Source organism: Podarcis tiliguerta (assembly GCF_965153285.1).
Source record: "Podarcis tiliguerta genome assembly, chromosome: 8".
Lineage (NCBI taxonomy): Eukaryota > Metazoa > Chordata > Lepidosauria > Squamata > Lacertidae > Podarcis > Podarcis tiliguerta.
The window spans coordinates 21519098-21540769 of NC_139541.1; the positions used below are offsets into that span (position 1 = coordinate 21519098).

Consider the following 21672-nt stretch of genomic DNA (forward strand, 5'->3'; position numbering starts at 1 on the left):
GCAGATAGCCGCCTGAAGCCTGAAGTCCCCGGAGTGCAGCACAAACTCCCGCTGCGCTCCGGGGGCTTCGGGCAGCTATCCACAAGCCTTCAGAGCGCAGCAGGAATTCTCACTGCGCTCCGAAGGCTTGCAGATAGCTGCCTGAAGCCTGGAGAGCGAGAGGGGTCGGTGCACATCAATCCCACTCTCCAGGCTTCGCTTCGCTGGAGAGGCACTGCACAGTTTTCAATCTCTGCGCAGCACCCCTTCAGCAAAGCAGGAGGAGAAATGGAAGGGGCTCCGTTTCTCCTGCCACTTCACTGAAGGGGCGCTGAGCAGAGAGGGGGAGAATTATTTTTTCCCTGTTCTCCCCCTCCTATGGTCTGGTGCATCCTATAGAGCGAAAAATACAGTAAATAGGTACCGCTCCGACGGGAAAGTAAACGGTGTTTCCGTGCGCTGCTCTGGTTCACCAGAAGCAGCTTAGTCATGCTGGCCACATGACCCGGAAGCTGTACGCTGGTTCCCTCGGCCAATAAAGCGAGATGAGTGCCGCAACCCCAGAGTCAGCCACGACTGGGCCTAATGGGCAGGGGTCCCTTTACCTTTAACTAATGGGGTGGGGGGGGACACTTACAGTGATATTAAGGTTGACTCAAGATTGTCCCAGTATGGAGAAGTAGAAAGGTGTCTAGAATCATAGAATTGTAGAGTTGGAAGGGAGCACAAGGGTCATCTAGTCCAACCCCTGCAATCCAAGGTATCTTTTTCTCCAACTTGAGACTTGAACCCATGACCCTGAGATTACGAGTCTCCTGCTCTACCAACTGAGCTATCCCAGCTCTCTTACTTTTTTTCCCAAAGGGCTGCAAGTTATTCACGTGACATTGTTTCTTCTATCTTCTTCTTGGATCTTGTCTATTTCTGGTGCGCTAAGACTGGAGATAAGTATCCTGCTTCGTTTTCACACGCAAACACACTCCACCTCTTCATTCAGGAAAAAAAAAATATGGCAGATATTCTATGGAATCAGACAATCCATTGTGAGGCTACGTTTGTCTCAAAGAAAAGGGAACTGCTAAGGTCTAGTTTTTCTTTAGTACGGGTGCCTAAGGAACTTGAACTTCATGAATTCTGATCCATACCAACCAAACTAATACGATCGCCAGCTTTCACACTTCAGTTACCGCCAGACAGTCTGCATTTTGCAGAGGGTGTGAGCTCGTGTCAGAAATTTAGGCTTGCAATTAAAAGCAGATTGAAGCTTTCTATCACCCTGGAACAAGCGTTCCTCTTGGAGGGGGGAGGGAGGATTTTTGCAGTTACAAACGTTGGAGGGGAAAGGCACTGGAAAGCATGGAATGATGATGGGAGGACAAGTAACCTCTGCTCACACAAATTGGGGCAGGGCATAAGTATGCATGCAGAATGTAAAGGTAAAGGGACCCCTGACCATTAGGTCCATAAAGCTCATCTCACTTTATTGGCCGAGGGAGCCGGTGTACAGCTTCTGGGTCATGTGGCCAGCATGATTAAGCCACTTCTGGTGAACTGGAGGTAAATGCCGTTTACCTTCCCGCCGGAGAGGTACCTATTTATCTACTTGCACTTTGATGTGCTTTCGAACTGCTAGGTTGGTAGGAGCTGGGAGCGTGCAACGGGAGCTCACCCCGCCGCGGGGATTCAAACCGCTGACCTTCTGATCGCTGACCCACAGCGCCACCCACATCCCATATTTTCATCTTAGAAATGTCACTATTTGTAGGTGGGCTCCAATCACATCCCAGAAAATTCAGGTTGCACAATTAAAGTTGGCTTGAAACTCTTGTTCTCCCAACCCAACTGACTTTTCCAGATAAGGAGCTTGATGTGAAAATGCACTGGGAAAGTTCAACATAATTTTGCCTCCCTGCCAACAAATCAGGATGAATCAACAGACAGGTCATCTATAAAAGGTCTCAGCCATATCACATCCAGGTCACTTCAAAATAGTCAGCATTCAGACCTGCACAATTAAAGTGGATTCAAGCACTCCATCGACTGAGCAACAAGAAGCTCCCTTTTAAAAAGAAATCAATTTTTTTGTAGTTAGAAAGGTGACGGCAAAATGCTCTGAAAATTGGGGGACTGAATAAATATTGGGGGCATAAATATTGTGCAAGCAAATCAGAATGAATGTTTGTAGTCATATAATGTCCCTGCAAACCAATAAGAACTGGTGGTCAATAAAGTCAGGGCATAATCTAACTTTTCCCTAAGCTTTGTGCCAGCCAATCAGGACATATGCTCAATACATTGGTGATCTGGAGCTCTATGTGTGGCTACCCTCAAAGAGCATCAGGTAGCTGCAGTTGCTGCAAAGTAAGCAGCTAGGCTGCTTACATGTCCATAGGACCAGGAACCCATCACTTGATCTTTCAATACACCCCTGGTTACTGAATGTTATCCAAGTGGGCTACATTTGTTTTAATTCTTGGAGCCCCAAAAGGCTTGAGGCCAGGCTATTTGAAGGACCTTCTGTCTCATTACAAAGCTGCCCGGGTATTAAAATCTGCAGGGGAGGCCCTGCTGAGTATTATACAGAGGCTTGCTTGATGTGCACAGGTGAGAAGGCTTTATACTGTGTACAGTGGTACCTCGGGTTAAGTGCTTAATTCATTCCGGAGGTCCATTCTTAACCTGAAACTGTTCTTAACCTGAAGCACCACTTTAGCTAATGGGGCCTCCTGCTGCCGCTGCGCCACCGCAGCACGATTTCTGTTCTCATCCTGAAGCAAAGTTCTTAACCTGAAGCACTATTTCTGGGTTAGCGGAGTCTGTAACCTGAAGCGTATGTAACCTGAGGTGCCACTGTATATTAGAAAAATTCGCCGATGAATTTTCACAGAGGTTTTTTTAAAAAAGGTACAAATTAATGCAGAAATGTGGATAACCGAATTGAAGATTGGGAGAACGACAAATGGAGAGAAACTAAAGCTGTCAGATCCACCCAGCCCTGCTTTTATGTTTGTGGATAATATTTCATGCACCTGGCAGAATGGGATGAAGTCTATAAAACCTAACATGCCATCATGTTAGCCTTTAAGGTGCCACACAATCCCAGGTTGGGTTTTGCTGTAACGGACCAACCCAGCTCGCTCTCTAGGACTTTTTCCAAGCAGGGCTTCTTTACCTGTGATTCCTGCATTTCAGGGATTTGGACTAGATGCCCCTGGGGGGGGCGGGTTCCCTTCCAACTCCACAATTCTAGGATTCCATGAACCACAAGTGACCATGGACAAAGTCCCTGCAAACCAGCGCAGGATGATCTCTGGCTAGATGCAACCAGCAAACTAAACAGGTCAGGCTGCCTGTCTCATCTCCACGCTGAGCCCAGCATCTGTAGCTTATCTGCTGCATCACACATCTCCACGTGCGGCGGCTCGGGTCTTCTTTTACACAAAGGGCTATGAAGATTAGTTTGCCAGGAAGCCCCCAAGCGAGTCAGAAGGGCTTTCATCTCTCCCCCCACCCCACCCCTCGGGGGGGGGGGCGCACGGGAAGATTGCTTTCCTGTCCACATTCTCCCCTTGGCCCAGGGGGATATCCGCGGAGCCAACTTAAAGCCACCTTGAGCACATAATGGAATTCAGGAAGATGTATCTGTGCTCGGGACCAAATTCCAGCAGCAAAGCCCATAAGCTTGTTACAGCTCTGCAGGGACCTCGCCATCAAACAGAACAGAAGGGCTGGCCTCCGACTAAAGGAGCTCTTTGTTTCAAGGGGAGGGAGAGCGCAAGGGGGGGGGAAATACATTTGGGGAAGGAAATTTCAACCTGGCAGCCTCGCCGAGAAGGAGAAAAACGGCTTGTTCTTGGGGCCTCTCCAGATGGTTCTCTCGGTGCAATAATCGCGCAAGCTCATTACTCAGCTCCACCAGCTTCCCCAATCAATGTTGGGGGGAAGGCAGGAAAGGAAGGCCCCTCTTGCAAGAAGGTGGAATTTTCCCCAGGGCAAAAAGAGGGGCCTTTTGCAGCCGAGAAAGTCCTTGCCATCCTGATGCTACATCACAACAGTGCCCGCTGCAAGGAAATGCAAGAAGAAGAAGAAGAGGAGGAGGAGGAGGAGGAGGAGGAGGAGGAGTTTGGATTTGATATCCCGCTTTATCACTACCCGAAGGAGTCTCAAAGCGGCTAACATTCTCCTTTCCCTTCCTCCCCCACAACAAACACTCTGTGAGGTAAGTGGGGCTGAAAGACTTCAGAGAAGTGTGACTAGCCCAAGGTCACCCAGCAGCTGCATGCGGAGGAGCAGGGAAGCGAACCTGGTTCCCCAGATTACGAGTCTATTCCTCTTAACCACTACTCCACACTGGCTCACTACACCACACTGGCATTTGTATCCAAGGTACAGATGGAACAGGTAGCTGCAAAATACTGCATTTACGATAGGAGGACCTCAGGCCCACATACAAATGTGGCCTTCAGAACTCTCCCCAGGCTACACTCTTCGCTGTTCTTGCTTCACATACACTTTGAGTGTTTTAGCCTGGCTGGAATGTGTCCCTGATCTGATCATGATCCTTGCTTGCCTGGACAGAGGCATGGAAACTAGCCTACGGTACAAAGGTAAAAAATTACAGTTGTTGCTCCACCCACTTTGACCTCAGACTCCATCCACCATTGGCATACAGCCCCTGAAAGTGTGCCCAGAAGGGGCTGTGGCCCTTGGACTAAAAAGGTAAGGTTTTGTAAGCTTACAGACCACTTCCAGGTCCAAGAGTCTTCATAAAGGAGCTTCTTCAGGAAGAAGAACCTGGAGAGGTGAGAGACTCTGCACTTGCTATCAAGGGATGGCTGCTTCTGCCTGCCTGCTGTATAAAAGAAATATTTGCATTTGCTGCCCCTCCCACTTTTGCCTCTGGCCCCGCCCACTGCGGGCATGTCACCCACAGAACTGGCCTTGGGGCTGAAGGACAGACACCCCACTTCCTCTGATCCATGGATGGCCATCTGTTATGGCCCCTTTAGTTGAGATTCTTGCATTTCAGGGGTTTGGATTAGATGACCTTTGCGGTCCCTTACAACTCTATGATTACACTCCCCATCACTTCCCCCACTCCTGAGCTACATAATGAAGAAACAGAAAGAAAAAAACCAGTATTTGAAAGGAGCTAGAACATGGATTTTAATAGGAGGGGGAGAAAAAGCCTTCTGTAAAATCGTCTGGAACAAACCATCTACACCTGGACCGATGTAACTCCCGTTTTAATAGCAAGGGAAATCCATTATTTCTGTCTGTGAGTTTTAGGCAGGTCATTAACGGGACGTACAAGAGCCAGGGCCAGAAAAGCATATTGCTATTTGGCTCGGCCTGAAACTGCTGTTTTGCACGCCATCTGATACCAGAATTTAGGAGGGGAGGCAATGACTATCTTGGCGTCAGCCCTAAGGGCAAAGTGTGCACCCAGGAAAATAAATCCTGCATGTACCTCTCTATGGTAGGAAATTTATTTTTATTTTATTTATTGCATTTGTATCCCGTTTTTTTTTCTCCAAGGTGCTCACATGGTTGTCCTCATTTAGTCCCCGCAACAACCCTGTGAGGTAGGTCCGGCTGAGCGGCATTGGCTCAGTGAGCTTCATGGCTGAGTGGGGATTTGAACCCTGGTCTCCCAGGTCCTAGTCCGACAGGTTAACCACTACACCACATTGGCTCTAGAAATCCAAGGGTCCTTCCTTAGGGGAAGATCAAGGCGGTAGGGGAACTCTGCTATGAGGAAAGGTTGCAGCATTCGGAACATTTGAGTTTAGAGAAAAGGTGAACAAGTTTCTTTGAAAGCTACTCCCAGGAAGGGGTCCCTGAGAGTCCCTAAGTTTATAGTATTATGCATGGTATGGAAATAGTGGGTGGACAAAATTCCCCCACCCCCATCCTCATAACACTAGAAACTGTGGACATCCAACAAAGCTGAGTGCTGAAAGAGTCAGGACAGATAAAAGAAAGTCCTTCTTCATGTAGAGCAGTGTGGTGTAGTGGTTAAGAGCAGTGGACTCGTAATCTGGTGAACCGGGTTCGATTCCCCGCTCCTCCACATGCAGCTGCTGGGTGACCTTGGGCTAGTCACACTTCTTCAAAGTCTCTCAGCCTCACTCACCTCACAGAGTGTTTGTTGTGGGGGGAGGAAGGGAAAGGAGAATGTTCGCCGCTTTGAGACTCCTTTGGGTAGTGATAAAGTGGGATATCAAATCCAAACTCCTCCTACTGCATAGTTAAACTTCGGAACTCACTTCCACAGGAGGCAGTGATGACCACCAACTTGGGTGGTTTTGAAAAAGGATTAGACAAATCCATGGAGAAGGCTTTTGATGGAAACTAACAATGATGGCTATGCCCTGCCTCCGTTGTCAGAGTGCTTCTGAATACTAGTTGCTGGAAATGGCAAAAGAGGAGAGTGTTCTTGTGCTTGTGTCTTGCTTGAGGTTTCTCATAAGGGGCACCTGTGAGATGCTGGACTAGATCCAGCTGGGTCTTCTTATGTTCCTCAGACTTTCTGCATCAGCTCAGCAGCCAAGGAGCCATTTGGAGTCACTGCCAACTAGATTCTACTCAGAGCCGGCCCCCTGGAATTAATGAGTCCCAAGCTTAGGTCCATTAACTTCATTGGGTCTACTCTTGAGTAGCACTGGATATAAGCCTTGATCTGGCATGTGCACTCATGACAACCTGCATTTGTTCTCATTCACTGGAATGAAGTCTGAAGGAGAGCTATAGAAGACCAGCTGTTTATTTGCATTCGTTCCAAGTTTTTGTATGTGGAGATCATACAACGTTGAGTGAAGTATGCCTTATCCTACACTTTCTAATGGGTTTTCCCCTCACTTTCCTTATTGCAGAAAGTATAATCTATTTTACGGGAGAGGGGAGTCATTGATAGCCTCCATGCATTCTTCACTAGAAGCCATCCAAATCAGAGGCAATCGCTGCCTTTTGTGGGATACACGGTTGTAATAACTAGTCAGTAATAAATCTCACAGAACAGCATGACATTTATCTCTGAGGAAATGTGCATTATAAAGAGCTCTCCTGGTGGGCAACCCAGTACACCAACTATCCCCAACCCGGTGCCCCCAGATGCTTTGGGCTACAACTCCCATCAGCCCTGACCACCAACCCTTCTGGGCCTGGGACTCAAAGAGAGTTAGGAGTCCACTGACAGCTCGAGGGGGCCCAACTAGGGCAGGCTTCCATCCACGCTGACCAGAAAGCAAGTCCCATTGAAGCAAATGGAACTTCCTTTTGAGTTGCAATGCAGAGGATTATGCAGTTGGCATTTACTTCCAAAAACGTGCAGTGGAAAAGATAGGAAAATTGGGATATTCTTTCATTTTGGAACTGAGCATGCAGAGAGAAGGGGGGGATATATTTTGCAGGAGAGGATCATGAGCCCTGCTGAACACACCACACCCATAGATAACAAAAGGTCTCTTGCAACAGCATTATATTTGTGCTCTCTCTTGTGCAGTCTGTGTGTGTGTGTGTGTGTGTGTGTGTGTGTGTGTGTGTAGGGAATTGCATCTGCTTTCAACAGATTATCTGAAAGAGACTTCAAATGCCTTGATAGTGCTTCTATATTGTCACCTGTAATGATAATTACAGTTCATGAAAACAGATGTACCATGAAAGAAAGGGGAAGGAGGGAGAAAGCATGCTGAATCAGCAGCTAAAACCCACCTAACCAGATGAGTTCATGATTCTCCTGTAATCAGGACTCCCCAAAGCATGAAATGGATGTGTGCACTCGGCAATGGAGGTTCCTGAGGCCCATCGCAGCTCTGCATACTCCCGCAAGACTTAACATCAGAGGAAGTGAGATAGCTCAGTGGCAGAGCAGTTCCTCCACACACAGAAGGTTCCAGGTTCAATCCCTGGCATTCTCCCAGTAGGATTTTTACAGTGGTACCTTGGTTCTCAAACTTAATCCATTCTGGAAGTCCATTCCAAAACCAAAACATTCCAAAACCAAGGCATGCTTTCCCATAGAAAGTAATGCAAAATGGATTAATCTGTTCCAGACTTTTAAAAACAACCCCTAAAACAGCAATTTATCATGAATTTTACTATCTAACAAGACCATTGATCCATAAAATGAAAGCAATAAACAATGTACTGCAGTCACACAAGCAAGCAATCAGTAGCTGAACTGGGTTCCACACAATCACAAAAGCAACAAAAAAGAGCCACAAAAAACAAAAAATAAATAGCAAAAACTGACAGATCTCAGCGTAACTCAAAACGGAAGTGTGGCACTCAAATCGGAGGTGTAACACTCAAAACGGAGTATGTTTGGCTTCTGAAAAAGGTTTGCGAACCAGAACACATGCTTCCAGGTTTGCAGTGTTTGGGTTCCAAGTTGTTTGAGAACCAAGGTACCACTGTATTATGTTTTTATATATGTTGGAAGCCACCAACATATTGTCATCGTTGTTGTTGTTGTTTAAAGGTAAAGGGACGCCTGACCATTAGGTCCAGACGTGACCGACTCTGGGGTTGCGGTGCTCACCTCGCTTTATTGGCCGAGGGAGCCGGCGTACAGCTTCCGGGTCATGTGGCCAGCATGACTAAGCCACTTCTGGCAAACCAGAGCAGCACACAGAAACGCCATTTACCTTCCCGCCGGAGCGGTACCTATTTATCTACTTGCACTTTGACGTGCTTTTGAACTGGTAGGTTGGCAGGAGCAGGGACCGAGCAATGGGAGCTCACCCCGTTGCGGGGATTCGAACCACCGACCTTCTGATTGGCAAGCCCTAGGCTCTGTAATTTAACCCACAGCGCCACCCACATCCCATATTTTCGTCGGAGAAATGTTAGCAGATATGTGGTATGTAGGGAATTAAGCTCTCCCCCGCTTCCAGACCATTTCCCTAAATCCTGATTCACCTCAGTCTCTCCCCCCACCCCTCAACTCACTGTGCAGCTGTTTAGAGGGGGGAGGGGGTTAAAGAGAGAGAGGCATTCACACGCCTCCTTTGTAACATGCTGTCTGAGCCATAAAACATACCTGCTCAGAAATGTGAATGTATTGACCCCAAGTTCCCAAGCAAGCATGCCTAAGGTCAGGTACTTAAAAAGAAAATTGTGTGATCTAGCTGTGGGTTTGTGTGTGTGCATCATGGGGGGGTGATCCCCGAAGTTTGTTGCTGGAGGTAAGGGGAGACACATGTATCGTGCCAACTGGAAGATCTCTCCGAATTATGGGATGTAAGGAGCACTTAGCGGGGTCTTTCCCAGAGAGAACCTCTCTTGCTATGATGACCTAACTGCCCCCTCTCCCCAGCTGTTATGAATCAATGGAAACTGGCAAAAAGGCAGAGGAGACTGCGTCTCGCTTCCAAATACAGGATTGCAGTCTGCGGCACTCAGACATCACACACACATGCAAACATAAGAGGGAGACCTCGCTAGGAGACCTGAGATGTAAAAAAGAGATGGCGGCACAGCAAGAGCAGCAGTAAGAATTATTCCAAATCAGCAGGTCAGCACCAAGATGATCCCATAGTTCGGCTTGGCATGTTGCACAAGCCAGGTTGGAGATAGACAAATATGTAAGAGATATGTTTATACTGGCCACCAGCAACTGCCATTTGTACAAGCATATATGAGCACAACTACATATTAAATTATTTCAGGCATTGGAAAATTGGGCAGACAGTCCCTCAATGTTCGAAGCACTAATCCATTGTGCTTTGCACGCGTGGGTTCGAATCCCACCTTCGTCGCCAGTATTAAGTTGTGGGTGAACATAGCAGTCGACACAGAGATTTCTCCAAGTGGTTCTTTATAGTAAGCTGGAACTGAACTGAACTGAACAGCTCAGCTGGCCTGCTTTCCGCATGGCTGTCAACGTTGTAACAACAACACCCCAGGGTTTCCCGCCTAAATTAACTTACGTGGACCTGAGTGAAAACTATACACACAATACCCTGGGTGGCCAGGGTGAGAACTTCAATACATAACAGTTATCATCCACTTAGGAGTTGACTCCCAACAGCCTGCTGTGTGTGCCAAGCCAGGTCTCTGACTCAGGTGGAGAGGTGGCTCCACCTTAAGACTGACATGGGTGCAAGGGTCAGTTTGAAGCAGCTACTCACCATATTGGCAGCTGGGGCCCTGGAAGCCTGCAGGGCAGTGGCAGACCTGAGAGGAGCCTTCCCCACACTTGCCTCCGTTGAAACACATGCCGTAACTGCAGACAGCTAAAAAAGAAAAAGACAGATGACCATATGAGATATGAATGCACTGGATAACTCAGTCAGTAGAGTATGAGACTCTTAATCTCAGGGTTGTGGGTTTGAGCCCCACAGAGGGTGAAGGATTCCTGCATTGCTGGGGGTTGACTCTTGTGGTCCCGTTCAGCTCTATGATTCGATGAGACCATTGACTGACACTCTAGAATATGAATTGGGGGCCATTCGCAGCACAAGAGCAAAAAATCCTTTCTGGACGAGCTTCCAGGGAACGCCTGCTGGCAGTGGGCAAAAAGGCAAAAGTGGGGCAGATCAAGAAATGCAAATTTCACCTAGTTTTTACAAATGGTCTCACACACCTCTCTAGCCTCCATTTGGGCAAGCAGGAAGCCATCAAGGATACCTCGCCTCGGGTTCCTCTGGAGAAAGTGTGGGAAGAGCACTGAGGAGTTGCTCTTTTGTACATCTCACAGCTAAGTGTTTCAAAAAAAAATGGCGTGCAAGTTCCGCCATGTGCAATGGAACTTCCAGGGACAACACAGCTTAAGTCACCACAAAAGAAGGTCTCAGAGCACTCCAAATCATTTGCTATGTATGTCCACAGATCTAGCTGAAAGGCAATGCATTATATCCGCATTGATCATTGTAATGTGTCCCTAGTTATTATTAATGTGTAATTATAAGGAAATTGCATAATCTTAGAAGGGAGTGTAGCTGTGACTATCCTGAAGGGACCTCGCACCTCCGAATTTGCCACTACCCTCCTGCAGCCAGCACACTATACTATGCAGCAGAACAGAAAAGCTCAACAACTTTTGTGTCCGGATTTGTACTTTTCGAAATATGGCAACCCTACCATATTGTGTCATACCGCTAGAACAGGGGTCAGCAACCTTTTTCAGCCGTGGGCCGGTCCACCGTCCCTCAGACCATGTGGTGGGCTGGACTATATTTTGGAGGGGGGAAATGAACAAATTCCTATGCCCCACAAATAACCCAGAGATGCATTTTAAATAAAAGCACACATTCTAACTCATGTAAAAACATGATGATTCTTGAACCATCTGCGGGCTGGATTGAGAAGGCAATAGGAGGAGGAGGAGGATCTCTTCAGCAGCAGCAAAAGCCAAAAATCACGAGCAACTTTGGTACAATGGGGTACAACAGAATTACATAAAGGTAAAGATAAAGGGACCCCTGACCATTAGGTCCAGTCATGACTGACTCTGGGGTTGTGGCGCTCATCTCGCTTTATTGGCCGAGGGAGCCGCCGTACAGCTTCCGGGTCATGTGGCCAGCATGACTAAGCCACTTCTGGTGAACCACGTTGGTACAATGGGGTACAACAGAATTACATAAAATATTCAATTAGCTTTGCATTTAAAAAGCCCAAAGTACAATGCTATATTTTCAAATATGCCTACCATGAATATGACTTAATCTCTCAAGGCTGCTTTATTTAATAATAACAACAACAACAACAACAACAACAACAACCCGCCCATCTGGCTGTGTTTCCCCAGCCACTCTAAACCTGCCTCCCTCATTAAAGGTATATAATGCTTTGTCAAATAAATCAAGTTCAGTTTCCCCTTGAATTACATGGCAGTGTTAAATTAGATGTTCTGAGAGAGCTATATCCCATACGCTGCTAAGCCACATCTCTTAGGGCATTAGCTCTCAAGATTTCTAACGGGATGCCAATCTTGCAGAGGCTAATAGCTGGAATGCAAAAATCTTATGTGATACTACAGGATTAGAGTCACTTTCTGTGGACAATAGAGCCAGGGCTGGCTCTGCAATTAGCTTCTGATGGGTACTGTATGCTATCTCTGAAAAGAGCTCCAAATTTTTGCACTTTCCCACATTCCCACCACAGGCAAAAATGTGCCTGTTACTCCACACTGTCTTCAACAATGCAGGGGCATAGATCATGTAATACGAGAGAGCGCCATTGGTGTCTGATGCCAGGTTAAGACAATTTAAGAACCACAGTCCAAAAACGGTGAAGTGATTAGCTTCGAAGACTGTGTAGCTCATACAGCGTGATGGCGATTAAAATGCCACAGATCTTGTCTGGCGCTCTGACAAGGGGTCTGTTCCAGTGGATGATGTCCAGAGCAGAAGTCTTTGGACTAGATCCCACTGTGACAGAGAAATGCTCTGCTCAGCTTGGAAGTCAAGAGAAACAGAAACAGTGCGATGTTTCTGAATTCCGTACAAAACTGCAGGGCAGCAGAAAAGCCAAGGATCTCCCCACTGCGTGGATGAACTCAGTCCACAAACATAGAGCTGCAGCCAATACTAGCCCGACTCAAAGTAGACCTACTATGGTTAACGGAGATGGTGATTCATGGAAGTACAGGGGGTTAGGAGGGACCCCAAGCGTGCTCCAACTTCCAAGAATGCAAGAATCAGAACTGAAAATCCCTGACAGATGGCCACCCAACCTCTCCCAAGAAACCTCCACCACCTTTAGGAGCAGCCCGTTCCACTGTCAGAAAGTTCTTCCTAATGTTTAGTTGGATTCAGCTTTCTTGTAGTTTGAATCTATTGGTTCAGTTCTTGAGTCTATTGGTTCAGCCCTGTTTAGGAAAGTTTTTAATGACTGATGTTTTAATGTATTTTGTTATGTACTGAGTTGAATAGGATCCAAACTGCAGCAGTCTGATTGGTCCTAGAACAATAGGATCCAAATTGCAGCAGTCTGATTGGTCCTAGAACTATAGGATTCAGAATGCAGCAGTCTGATTGGTCCTAGAACAATGCAGCAGCATGATTGGTTGGCAGGAACCACCCAATCATGCTCCAGATATAAGTGAATCCACAACCTGATTGGCTTACAGTAGAATTCCAGAATTAGCCAATCATGTGCAGCCCATTGTGTAAATAATGTATATAAAGCAGATACCTTGAGGGGACTTGCATTCATCCCTCCTCACCACTATGAGCTGAATAAAGAGCATGAAATCATTATGCAACTCTGAGTATATTTCATATTTTAATCTTTTGTTGGGAGCCGCGCAGAGTGGCTGGGGAAACCCAGCCAGAAGGGCGGGGTATAAATAAAATTTTCTTTCTTCTTCTTCCTTCTTCCTCCTCTTCCTCTTCTTCTTCCTCTTCTTCTCCCCCCCCCCCCCCGGAGTAACAGAAACAAGCTGACTCCATTCTCCATCTGACTCACAACATTTTAAAAACGTATACGTTAGTGAAAACAACATACAGAAGATGCATTATGTTAGAGCAAGCTGTTAGAATGTGCATATTAGTCCAAACTGCATACCGAATAATGTGTGTACAGTGGTACCTCGGGTTACAGACGCTTCAGGTTACAGACTCCGCTAACCCAGAAATAGTACCTCGGGTTAAGAACTTTGCCCCAGGATGAGAACAGAAATTGCACACTGGCGGCAGCAAAAGGCCCCATTAGCTAAAGTGGTGCTTCGGGTTAAGAACAGTTTCAGGTTAAGAACAGACCTCCATAACAAATTAAGTTCTTAACTTGAGGTACCACTGTATTAAAAGAAATGCCCACCTAAAAGACTGGTGAATTTTCATTCATTTTCATTCCTTAAATATTGGGGGGGCCAAATTAGGTTTGGGGGTGAATAAGATGCTGTGGAGAACAAAAAAAATCACATATTCATCTGCTCCTAGGGAAATATATCAGCACGTGTGTGGAATTCCCTTCACATGGCTTCCAACCACTTTGCCAGAGGAGATCGTGGCCAGTAATCATTGGCCAGTAATCATTGGAGTGCCTGGCGTGCTCTGGTCCATGGGGTCATGAAGAGTCGGACACGACTAAACGACTAAACAACAACAACAATCATTGGTTGCATGCAATGCTAGTCCTATTCAGAGTAGACTCAATGAAGTTGATAGAAATGACTAATTCAGCTTCATTAAGGGTCAACTTTGGCAGCAGAAACTGATCCCTGCAACTCCCTCAAACGTTCTTCTGCTCATTTCTGATACATCTGCAGCCCTCAAGATTAAATGGGCAATCCATCATTTGCCTCTCCTGTATTCTTACCTCTAAAATTCCAAAAGAATCTCTTTTTGTAACTCAAAGCTCAAAGTGGTGTTTTTGGCCAACTTTGGCCAACATTTATTTCAAAGTGGGAAAGAAAAACACCTCTTTGCAAGAGAGATAAAGAGTTCTTCCTCAGCTGGGTAAAACAACATACTCGGAACACCCACAGAGGCTGGAAATCTGAACAATGGGAATTAGCAGGAGGAGGATTAGCAGAATTGTTTTCCTGCAAATTTCAGGAACTTTTGTAAGAAATTCAAGTGGATAGGAGAAGTAATCTGGCTGTAATCTACTATTTGCTCACTCCTGAGCATTTATACAGGATTAATAAAATTCCTCTGGAATAAATGAGTCTTGAGTTGAAGCCTATACAATGATTTTTGGGTCGAAGCCGATTCCTATGCAATCATGCATAGTCCAGAGAAAGTGGACAGAGGGGAGTTTTACTCCCTCTCTTGTAATGCTGAAATTTAGGGACATCCAATGAAGCTGAGTTCTGGAAGATCCTAGTTAAACTACAGAATTTGCTCCTGCAAAGGACCAGTAATGACCACCAACTTGGGCTGCTTTAAAAGAGGACTAGACAAATTCATGAAAGATAAGCCTGTCAAAGACTACCAGCCACAGTCACCAGGTTCCACCTCCCCTGTCGGAGGCAGTTGAACACTAGTTGCCAGAAATTGCAGGTGGGGATTTGCTGCTGCACTCAGGGCAGTCTGGTTGGCCACTGTGAGAACAGGATTTTGGGAAAGATGGGCCATTGGTCTGACCCAGCAGCTGGTCTCTTCTTGGGTTGCTCCTTTGCATGAGTCATATCTAAAGAGGTCTGTCTGCAAAGGCTCAGCTGTACCTTTTCATTTACAGTCGACCCCTTTTAGCTCTTGCAAGAAGGAAAACATCCCTGTGAGGCCCAGTGACACTAGCAGGTGTGATCCTGCGATCTCAAGTGGGTGTTAATTTACAGGAGCCATAAAATTAATGGGGAGAGGCCAGACATGACACAAGACAGACCAGCTGGATAGGGGATTTCCTTGCAGCGAGTTGAAGGCGGTTGCTGTACAATGAACAGCGTCTTGCTCTCATAGTGGCCAACCAGATGCCCATTGTGAGAATTGGGGGAAATTATTGAGGGGCATGCAATGCATATACTAGGCAAAATTCTGTCTGAAATGCATAGATGTGCATGAATTTTCGCGTGTTTTTAAAAACAAAGCAATTCACAAACAGATGTGGAAATGGGGTCAATCAAACCAAAACGGACAGATTCATCAAACCCTACACCTCCATCTATGCAGATTTGCCTAAATCCAAGAAATAACTCTCAGAGCCTTTTAGCTTGCTGGCAAAATAGTGACAGAGTTTTTTTGGGTTTTTTAAGAGCATTTAAGGGAAAAATCAACAGCACAGAGGAGATCAAAGCATTTTTGTGAGCCAACTCAGTCGCCAAAGAGGAGCTTGGGAAAGACCCCCACCCCCGCCGCCAGTCCGGAGAGAAGATAAATTTCTGCAAAGAGAAGGAGTAAACTGAGAAGAGAGCACCTTGGTGTCAGATAAGGGCCTGGGCTCAAAATGCATTCTGCATTCACCTGCAGAATCTCTTGGATCTAGGGAAACAAAACAAAACACCAGCCACAAAAGGAGGAGAGTAAATATATTCCCAGGGACACATTGGGCGCCTCAAAACCGTGGGTCTTTTCTAGGAGCGGTTCAAGCACACGCTGGGAAACTTTAGGATTCTTCAATTAATTCAAGCGCTCCGTTGCTCTAGTCTAGAGCAAGAAATCCACTTTTAAAAACTAGCAAATATGGTTCAGAAAGTGAAGGTAAAACACAATGAAAGGTATGAGAGGCATGCAGATTAGTGGGAATATGTGTGGACACCATACAAGAAACTCCACTCATCATTGAACCTCTCTGCAAAGAAAACTGAACAAATACTCAACAAAGACTGGGCGTTGTTTAACCTCTGTTGGGATGAATGCTCTTTGTTGTATAACCTCCCCTGAAATAAATCAGAAAGAAAGCTCAGTGAAGACCAGACACTGGCTGCATCTGAATGTGAGAAATGTTGTGTTAGATTTCCTGGTTAAAATGCTGCCATTCCTGTCCTGTTTTCTAATGTTCCTTTCAGTGCCTGTTGCATTATTGCAGTGCCTGCTGCATTATTGAACAATACTTTTGGACAGATATACTAGCATGTCGTGCTAAATTTCTTTCACACCAGTGGGCATGATGTGGCAAAACAATGGATGTCATTGGACAATGTCATTCTCCTCCATACATGCTTCTGTTTCCCCATAAAAACAGCAGGGTAGAGCTATATGTTGGTTGTTGTTGTTGTTTAGTCGTTTAGTTGTGTCCGACTCTTCATGACCCCATGGACCAGAGCACGCCAGGCACGCCTGTCTTCCACTGCCTCCCTCGGTTTGGTCAAACTCATGCTGGTAGCTTCGAGAACCAACCATCCCATCCTCTGTCGTCCCCTTCTCCTTGTGCCCTCCATCTTTCCCAACATCAGGGTCTTTTCCAGGGAGTCTTCTCTTCTTATGAGGTGGCCAAAGTATTGGAGCCTCAGCTTCAGGATCTTTCCTTCCAGTAAGCACTCAGGGCTAATTTCCTTCAGAATGTATAGGTTTGATCTTCTTGCAGACCATGGGACTCTCAAGAGTCTCCTCCAGCACCATAATTCAAAAGCATCAATTCTTCAGCAATCAGCCTTCTTTATGGTCCAGCTCTCACTTCCATACATTACTACTGGGAAAACCGTAGCTTTAACTATATGGACCTTTGTTAGCAAGGTATATGTTCATATACCACCCCAAATCGTGCAATTTTCTGGATCCACAGGGTTGCAAACAGTTTGTTTGTTTTTCTTGAAGCAACTGATACAGAAATGAATGTTAAGCTTCCTCTAGATTTCCAGAAGCTGCTTTTGTGTCATGTGTGTTGGAAATCCCAGATGCAAATATCCAAACTTGGGGCAATTGTTCTTTGGTGAGAGAGCCCCAGCTAGATTGATGTGGTAAAACATGCAGCAAAAAAGGCATGGGAATATAGGCTGTAAAAACTTTAACATGTGCCCTTTCCAGTGAATCTCGGTGTATCCCATTTCCCTAGCCCAAAAATAGACCACACGTTTAGAAAGTCATAAAATGGTATCCTCACAAAATTCTTCAGAGGTCAGGTTCATGTGCTTTTCCATATAGCAGTCAGAAAGAGTTGCTCAGGCAGTAAAATGTTGCTTGGTTATAAAATGGTAAAAGTTCCTAAACTTTTGGTATAGGAAAACATTAGTTTCATACTTTATTCTTGTCTGAAACAAAAGAGGCTGCTTAAAGCCATGCAGCTGGAGGGAGCAGCTCAGACATCCTCACACACATAGTCTAAGTAGAACAAAAGGCTTGGTTGCCCGTTTCCTCCCAAGGTGAGGGGAACTGACATAGGCAAAACCTGGCAGGACAGCTTACTCTATGACATTAACCCCTTCATGCATTAATTAGACTCAAACATGCTGGTGATATGAGGCTGGTTCCCGTACAATGTGAAAGCTCAAATATAATGCAGTGCTTCAACCAACAATCCCTCTTTCCAGGGAATTCTGGGAATTGTAGCTCTGTGAGGGCAATAGGAGTCCTCTAACAACTCTTAGCACCCTTCACAAACTACAGTTCCCTGTATTATTTGGGGGAAGGCGTGATTGCTTAAAGTGACAATGCTTTAAATGTATAGTGCAGATGGAGCCTTAGACTTTTTTCCAAAGCTTCCTTCATACTCACAAAGGACTTGGGCAGTTCTTTTAGCACTGAGTCAGACCACTGGTCCAGCTCAGTATTGTCTACACTGACTGGCAGCAGCCTTCGAGGATTTCAGACAGTGGGGCTTTCCCAGCCCCAACTAGAGGTGCCAAGTTTTGAACCTGCAACCTTCTGCATGCAAAGCAGATACTTTACCACTGAGCCGTGACTCTTCCCACAACAGCTTAAGTATTTGCAGTTGTGTTAATACATCTGGGGCGTGCACAGGGGAAGCAGCTCTTTTGCACCACTCTTTATATTACTGACGATAATATTCATAAACACTTCTTTTGTTGGGTTTTATCACGGTGCCATCAATTATGACCCCGGTAATACAGAACAAGTTACACTCTGACAACATTTCCTGCTATTCTTGTTTCTGCCATGGGAAATTAAAGGCATTAAAATTTCAGTTCTCAGGAAGAATAAGGGAGGGACCTCAATGAAGTGGCAGCACTCGTTCTTTCCATACATAATAAAGGAGCCAGTTTCACCTCTTGGCATCTCCAGGAAAAGACCTATATTTGAGGTCACCTCCAGGCTGCCAGCATTTTGTGGGAGAGATTCAAGCGCATACCAGGAATTTAGGTTTGCTGAATTAAGCGGATTAAAGGACTCTGTCGTCCTGGCGCAACAAACCCACTTTTTAAAAAACTGACTTTTTGCAGTTGGGAGAGTTAACAGGGAAAGCATGGGGCAAATGAACGATTAATGGTAAGATGTATAAGCACCGCACAAGCAAATCAGGACGAATTTAGGAAGAATCCTGCCCACAAACAAATGAGAGCAATGCTCGATATAGGCCAGCTGTAGCCTACTGAATTAAGATCGCTGGAAGAAATATCAACAACCTCAGATATGCAGATGATACAACCTTGATGGCAGAAAGTGAGGAGGAATTAAAGAACCTTTTAATGAGGGTGAAAGAGGAGAGCGCAAAATATGGTCTGAAGCTCAACATCAAAAAAACTAAGATCATGGCCACTGGTCCCATCAACTCCTGGCAAATAGAAGGGGAAGAAATGGAGGTAGTGAGAGATTTTACTTTTTTGGGCTCCATGATCACTGCAGATGGTGACAGCAGTCACGAAATTAAAAGACGCCTGCTCCTTGGGAGAAAGGCGATGGCAAACCTAGACAGCATCTTAAAAAGCAGAGACATCACCTTGCCAACAAAGGTCAAAGTATGTTTAATGTTTTATTATGCTTTTATATATGTTGCAAGCCACCTAGAGTGGCTGTGGCAAACCAGTCCGATGGGTGGGGTATGATGATGATGATGATGGATGTCCCTATTTTCATGGGAGAAATGTTGAAGGGTATATGCATTCCTAATGGCACGTTCAGCATCACATCGATTTTGGCCCCTAGAAAACAATGTGACAGCACAAACGTCTGTTTGCTATCATCCAAGGAAAGGCTGTAGCTGAGTGGCTGAGCATCTGCTATGCATGTAAAAGGTCCCACCTTCAATTTCCAGAATCTCCAGGTCGCACTGGGAAGACCTCTGTCCGAAATTCTGGAGACACATCACCAGTCAGCATGGGCAATACTGGACAGAACAATGGTTTGACTCTGGGCCAGGCAGATTCCTCAGTTCTCCATCGTGCCAATGCTCACAGAACCAGTGTCTCTTTTTCCTCTTGGCTTACATCTCAGCTTGACCGACACCTGAACCCCACCACTACTTTGGCTGCATCAGAAGAGCCACGCCTGAACTTTGGAACCTGCTTGAATTGAATTGCGAGTCACAAGTCTCTTCAGAAGCATCTCCATCAATGGACGCTTATCCAGACAAAAGGCAACGCTCAAGCCATGCCGCCTGTATCCCCAAGGTAATGAAACAGTGTTGAAAAGTCTCCGCCAGAATTCTACTAAAGATGTCAAAGAGGAGGAGGAGGAGTCCATAGCCTGCTCGGTTTGACATCAGACACCTGTAGCTAAATCTTCATATTTATTTTGTGTTCATTGATTGCTTAACCACACTGGAAACTCTAGCTCTGTGAGGGGAACAGGGGTCTCCTAAAACCTGCTGGCACCCTTAACAAACTACAGCTCCCAGAATTCTTTGAGGAAAGCCATGACTGTTTAAAGTGGTACCATGCTGCTTTAAACGCATCGCGTGGATGTGCCCCATGTCTCAACTATGCTTGAGGAACATTCTGATGTTTCTTTTGAACCTTTAAGCAAACCTTGGCCAGCCAAACAGCCCAAAGCAAAAGACAAGGGGGTTTAAAGAAAAAAAGATAAACATGAAACCATGAGAGAGAGAGGGGGGGGGGGAGAGATCCTGTTTATGAGGTGCGATCTGATAGCATGAGAGGACCTTATGAATCCAGCAGACCCAATCACACACACACGATGGAAAGAAGCCGCTAGGAAGCCCAGTATTTCACAAGGCATTTTACAGATCCCCTTGGAGCTGTTTAAAGTATACAGGCCTCTTCTTGCGGTGTCTTGTTCACCATCTGTTTTCTGTGAAAAGTTTTCCATCCATCTCCCAGCTTTCCTTTCATGGGGATGAAGAAATTCTGAACTCAGCGACAGGGTTGTTAAAAGGGGGGGTGGGGTGGGCAGCGACCTGACAGCCCGTATGGAGTTCCTTCAGTCAAACAGGAATGAATTTGTAAGGGGAAGGGTACTCCTGGGCAAATTTCACACAGTTTGCATTGACATGTTCAAGGTCTATGTTTGCAAGGAATAAAAAGGCGGCTCAAAGTGGGTCAAATCATGAGAAGGTCCCGAGTAATAGGGGTGGGGGTGGGGGGAGAGAGATCATGATGCACTTTACAGAGGACAGCCCTCAGTATCAAAGGTGATCCGATGGAAGTCCTCTAACTGAAAGAATGACGTTAATAAAATTATATTTACTCATATCAGTTTTATCAAAGGGTCTTAAATATTTTAAGCAGTTTTAACAGTATAGTGATGTGTGCTCTTTAATGCGTACAAGTGGTATAATGTGCAATATTGCACACAATTTTAGATTTAGCCTTTAATAAACAAACATGTATAGATCTCAAGGTACATGAAGGGTGATATTTAACTAATTTTTATGCAGAGTAGAAAACTATATGCCTAAGTTAACCATGTTCATTCATTTCAATGGGTGTACTCTGTGTAAACATAAAACCACCCGATGCACAGAGGGAGAGAGCTTGGAAAGTTCATTTTCAAAAGAAACTAGTTTTAGTTGAATACGCCCTAAAGAAACGAATTCTATTTTGCATTCATCCCCCCCCCCTTTCTATAGAAAATTTGCGAACAAGTTCAGTTCACAGCTCAATTCAAGTTCATCCAAATGATCCTCAAAAAAAAAAAAAAACCAGCGTTCAGAATGTTACAAACTTTGCCAAACTACAAAATACAGTGGTACCTTGGGTTAAGAACTTAATTTGTTCTGGAGGTCAGTTCTTAACCTGAAACTGTTCTTAACCTGAGGTACCACTTTAGCTAATGGGGCCTGCCGCCGCGCGATTTCTGTTCTCATTCTGAAGCAAAGTTCTTAACCCGAGGTACTATTTCTGGGTTAGCGAAGTCTGTAACCTGATGCGTCTGTAATCCAAGGTACCACTGTATACTTAAGTAAACATCAAAACACACACAAACACACACACAGATATATATATATATA

The 21672-nt window shown here is 45.5% G+C and overlaps 1 protein-coding gene across 4 annotated transcripts in view; it reads right to left on the bottom strand.

Moving 5' to 3' along the window:
- The window catches only part of MEGF6 (multiple EGF like domains 6), a 204916-nt gene that overhangs the window by 156049 nt on the left and 27195 nt on the right, over window positions 1–21672 (bottom strand). For 3 of the 4 annotated variants that reach the window (XM_083452048.1, XM_083452047.1, XM_083452050.1), the window contains exon 4: window positions 10113–10217. The exons of the other annotated variant lie outside the window; for it this stretch is intronic. In XM_083452048.1, the coding sequence (XP_083308174.1) occupies window positions 10113–10217 (105 nt within the window). The remainder of the gene's footprint in view (window positions 1–10112; window positions 10218–21672) is intronic. 4 annotated transcript variants of the gene reach the window in all.